Source organism: Haplochromis burtoni, unplaced genomic scaffold (genome assembly GCF_018398535.1).
Source record: "Haplochromis burtoni strain Fernald_Lab_line unplaced genomic scaffold, NCSU_Asbu1 Contig_42, whole genome shotgun sequence".
In the NCBI taxonomy this organism is placed as follows: Eukaryota; Metazoa; Chordata; class Actinopteri; order Cichliformes; family Cichlidae; genus Haplochromis; species Haplochromis burtoni.
The window spans coordinates 2,609,401-2,613,096 of record NW_024582403.1 but is presented as its reverse complement, the minus strand read 5'-3'; the positions used below and the strand labels follow the sequence as shown (position 1 = coordinate 2,613,096).

The 3,696-nt window shown below is 41.2% G+C and overlaps 1 protein-coding gene across 2 annotated transcripts in view; it reads right to left on the bottom strand.

Annotated features, from left to right (window-relative positions):
• The window catches only part of tmem161a (transmembrane protein 161A), a 7,490-nt gene extending 4,145 nt beyond the window's left edge, over nucleotides 1-3,345 (bottom strand). For both annotated transcript variants that reach the window (XM_005920707.3, XM_042220092.1), the window contains exons 1-10: nucleotides 3,189-3,345; nucleotides 2,621-2,724; nucleotides 2,452-2,535; nucleotides 2,171-2,262; nucleotides 1,831-1,987; nucleotides 1,220-1,435; nucleotides 855-998; nucleotides 638-751; nucleotides 338-512; nucleotides 69-165 (exon numbers count right to left, since the gene is read on the bottom strand). In XM_005920707.3, the coding sequence (XP_005920769.1) occupies nucleotides 69-165; nucleotides 338-512; nucleotides 638-751; nucleotides 855-998; nucleotides 1,220-1,435; nucleotides 1,831-1,987; nucleotides 2,171-2,262; nucleotides 2,452-2,535; nucleotides 2,621-2,724; nucleotides 3,189-3,191 (1,186 nt within the window). In that variant the 5' untranslated portion in view covers nucleotides 3,192-3,345. The remainder of the gene's footprint in view (nucleotides 1-68; nucleotides 166-337; nucleotides 513-637; nucleotides 752-854; nucleotides 999-1,219; nucleotides 1,436-1,830; nucleotides 1,988-2,170; nucleotides 2,263-2,451; nucleotides 2,536-2,620; nucleotides 2,725-3,188) is intronic.
• Nucleotides 3,346-3,696: the final 351 nt, after the last annotated feature.

The following is a 3,696-nucleotide window of genomic DNA, read 5'->3' as shown; positions in this document are numbered from 1 at the left end:
TCTACATGTGCATGTTTGAGAAAAAGTTCAAATATCAAGATGTGAGTTTCAGTGAGCATTTTACTTACCCAGTGCTTTAAGTGACAGTGTTGAGAATAGGATGAGCAGAATTGGAATCAGATACTGAAGACTAACTACTGTCAGGTAGCAAAACACACGTGTAACCTGGAAGCGGGCACAGAAACTTTACTCGACACAGGCACTCAAGTTTTTATTAAGAATTATCCTTAAATATTTAAACAGTTTTTTTAAAGTTGTTTTTTATTAAAAACTCTCAATTTGTCTGTTTATAAGATAAAAGCATGCAATACTGAGAAAGTTTAAAACTGCATTTGACCTTTCGTTGGATGTCAATTGCAGCAATACGTCCTGCCTCCTTTTTCATCTGCTCTACCCATTTTTGAGCTAGGTTGAGGTAGGCCTGGAGGTGATAACGGGTGAGACCCAGCCGCAGCACACACGACACCACGATGATCCAAAGACGCATGCTGTCAAATGTTTCACTGGATACTCTGCAAAGAGTGAGGTTATCAGACATTAGCCAGGTGTCCACTAAGCGTTGCCTAGAAGAATCCTTCTATTTCCTGATTGTTAGTTCTAGCTTCTCAATGCCAATCAATCAGAAATGAGCACTCACAGAGTAACAGAAGTCTTTCCCATAGGTGCATTGGCCAGGAAGTCTCTTGCAATGGGTTTCACCCACAAAACCAACACAATGACTGGAGACAGAAAACCCATATGCAGCAGAATCCTGTCAGGAAACATTAGGGACACAACTGAAAGAGCAGAGTAGAGCTAATGTGTAATAATAAAAGACATGAAGCACGTGCTATTTTTCATATAACAATTCTTACTGGATGAGTGGACGGTCTGAGTTCATCTGCACCGCATCTAAGTGAGTTTGAGCCAGCCGCAGTCCAGGGAAGGCCAAGAGAGCTCCGATGTAGGCACAGACAGCAGCCAAACCAAGCTTCACTGTCAGCTTAGTCACTGGGATTCTGAGTTTAAAGCAACCACTAACAGTAAGTGACACCAATATTTAAGAAGGGCTACTTCCAGCACAGATATCAAACACAGTAAGGCTCATTCCTGTGCCAATTGAAAGATGACTCAACTCATATAAGATTTAATATAAATCAATTTTACTGCAACAAGCATTTCTTTAAAGACAACAGGTCAATATTTCAATCAGAAGTAATCTTTTCATGGAGATACGTACGACCAGTCAGCGTAGCCCTGCTGTTTGACAAAGATTTCCAAGTTGTCAAAGAGGCTGGAAAAACCCGGCTCTAGGCCGAACTCCAGGTAGTCCTCTCTGACAACCAACACTAGCATGGCCACAAGCAGACACAGAAAACCAAAGGCAAGGCACACTGAGCGCTCACCACCCTCCTCAGAGCGGAAGTAGTGGCTCATTAGGGTGTGAAGGGTCTTTCTGTGGGTCAGATGGTAAAGGAAACCAAATAAGAGGCGTTTTAAAAAAAAAAAAAAAAAAGGAGCTACATATATTTCAGTGATAATTTATCTTTAGTTAAACATGTATAAGACTTACAATTTGTAAGACATTTTTAATGTTTTTATATTAGTTTAACACAAGTAGTGCTTGTATTCCTAATAAGAGATTAAACGTTAGCTGTAGAAAGAGATTATTAGGATTTTAGGTTCATTCAGTACTATAGATAGTTACCAACTCATCTTCATTGATATAACAGCTGCCAAGAATGTGGTGGACATATCAGGATCTTCAGTCAGGAAAACATCACAAACTAATCTGGCTCTAGATATATTCTTTCTAATCTAGAGAGTGAGTGTTTTACATTTGAAGGATACAGACAGAAGAGAACAGTCAGGACACACCAGATGGCTCCAATATTAACCTCTTTGCTGGCATCTACCACACTATAGTAACACTCAGTGAAGAGGAAAACTCCGGTTGCATAGACTGCAAAATCTACAAGCCACTGGTACTCCAGGAAAAAGCGCAGCACTGAAAATAGAAACAAGAACAGAAAAACAAAAACACAATCAAAATGAGAATTTCAATAAAGTTTCCATGCAGTGTAATATGCTGCAAACCACCGGCGGGACTTAACAGTGAAAGCTGGGCTTCGAGTAATATTTACTCTTGCACAACATTACTGTGATGTGGACGAAGAAGTATTTGTTTTACCGAGAGCGTCAATGACGTTGACTGGCGCTTTCTCCAGGTGAAGGTCAATGTCTTTGGGCACAGTGAGCGGCTTATTCTCCCCATTCTGCCGCCTATGAGCAAATAAAGGATGGAAAAAAAAATATAACAATGCAAGCCTGAAGCATGAAGAAACGGATGGATGAGAAACACACTATAACGCTGCCATGGAGTAACACTAGAATCACATGATACAACTTTATAACTTCATGATATAGCACGCAGTGGTCCTGCAGCATGAAGCACAGCCCTCCATTTCCCACCTGTCTCTCCTGTTTTGTTTGGGCATCTGCTTTCCTGCCAGGGCACACAGCTCTCCCTCTGAAGGGTGTTTGAATCGCAACAAACTGGAACAAACAACAAGCACATGTGTTAAAGCAGTTTAGTGCACTGTGTGAATTACGTAAAACCTGATTATATTACTGACAGTACCTGCCGTTGCAGAGGAGCCAGCGTGCAAATGAGCAATGTGGAGCCATCCTCTGCATTATGCTGGCGGCCAGTAAGCTGACCACAAGCTGAACTCCCATCAGCGCCTGTCAAATTAAACACACGCACTGAGTTTCCACCGTGCACTTGAGTGCATAGCGTCATTTTGTATAATGATGATGTAGAGAGCACGAGCGCCTTGTCTACAACAGTAAGGACTCCGCAGCAAAGTTTGAAGAGCCGTAGAGCTGGCTACATCACGGTTTGTTTACATATAACAGTCTGTGGCAGAAGCTAACTCACGTAGGACACTAAAGAGATAATAGCAGGAAGAGGTTACGTTCAACGGCACTAAGAACACGATACGCTGGTAGCCGCTGCAAAATGAATGAAACTGAGCAAATGGCTATCGTGCTAAATTTAACTGGAGGTCCACCACCTGTCAGTACAGCTGGTTAGCATTAGCAAACCAGCTCTAACTGCCTCCGGAACACCTAAAAAGCGCTCGTCAGTGGGCTTCCCAGCACTCTGTAAGAAGCTTTTTTATATATAAGACTATAAATGAAGTTACCATCTCTTCTTCCAAACGGCGTCGTTAAAACGAGAGTAACTAAAAAAAGCTTCTTCTCATGCAAGAAAGTCTTTGGCATCTGAACCTGCCGACATGTGGAGCTGTTTAATGTCCCGGATGTAGTCGTGGAGACGGGAAATGCCTTCAGGTTCTCCGGGAAAGAATCGTAAATCTGAAATGTGAATCCCCATATGCCTCTGAGGTGAAAGTCAATCTGGAGGTAAAAGTGTATTTTCTACTAATTTTTATTTATTTTTCTTAATTGGTTAACCTTCAGAGAAAACGAACCATTGTTTTCATAATCACACATTCAAATTGCTAATGTTGAAAGATTTTCTTTTTATCTAAAGAGTCACTGAGCCTGAACCATTCTTATATTTTGCTTGTTTTATGTTATTGTATTTTTGCACAACTCTGTTGCTTGTGAAGCTCGCACACAAGAATTTCACTCACATGTACTGTACCAGTGTACCTGCACATGTGATGTGACAATAAAAGTGATTTGATT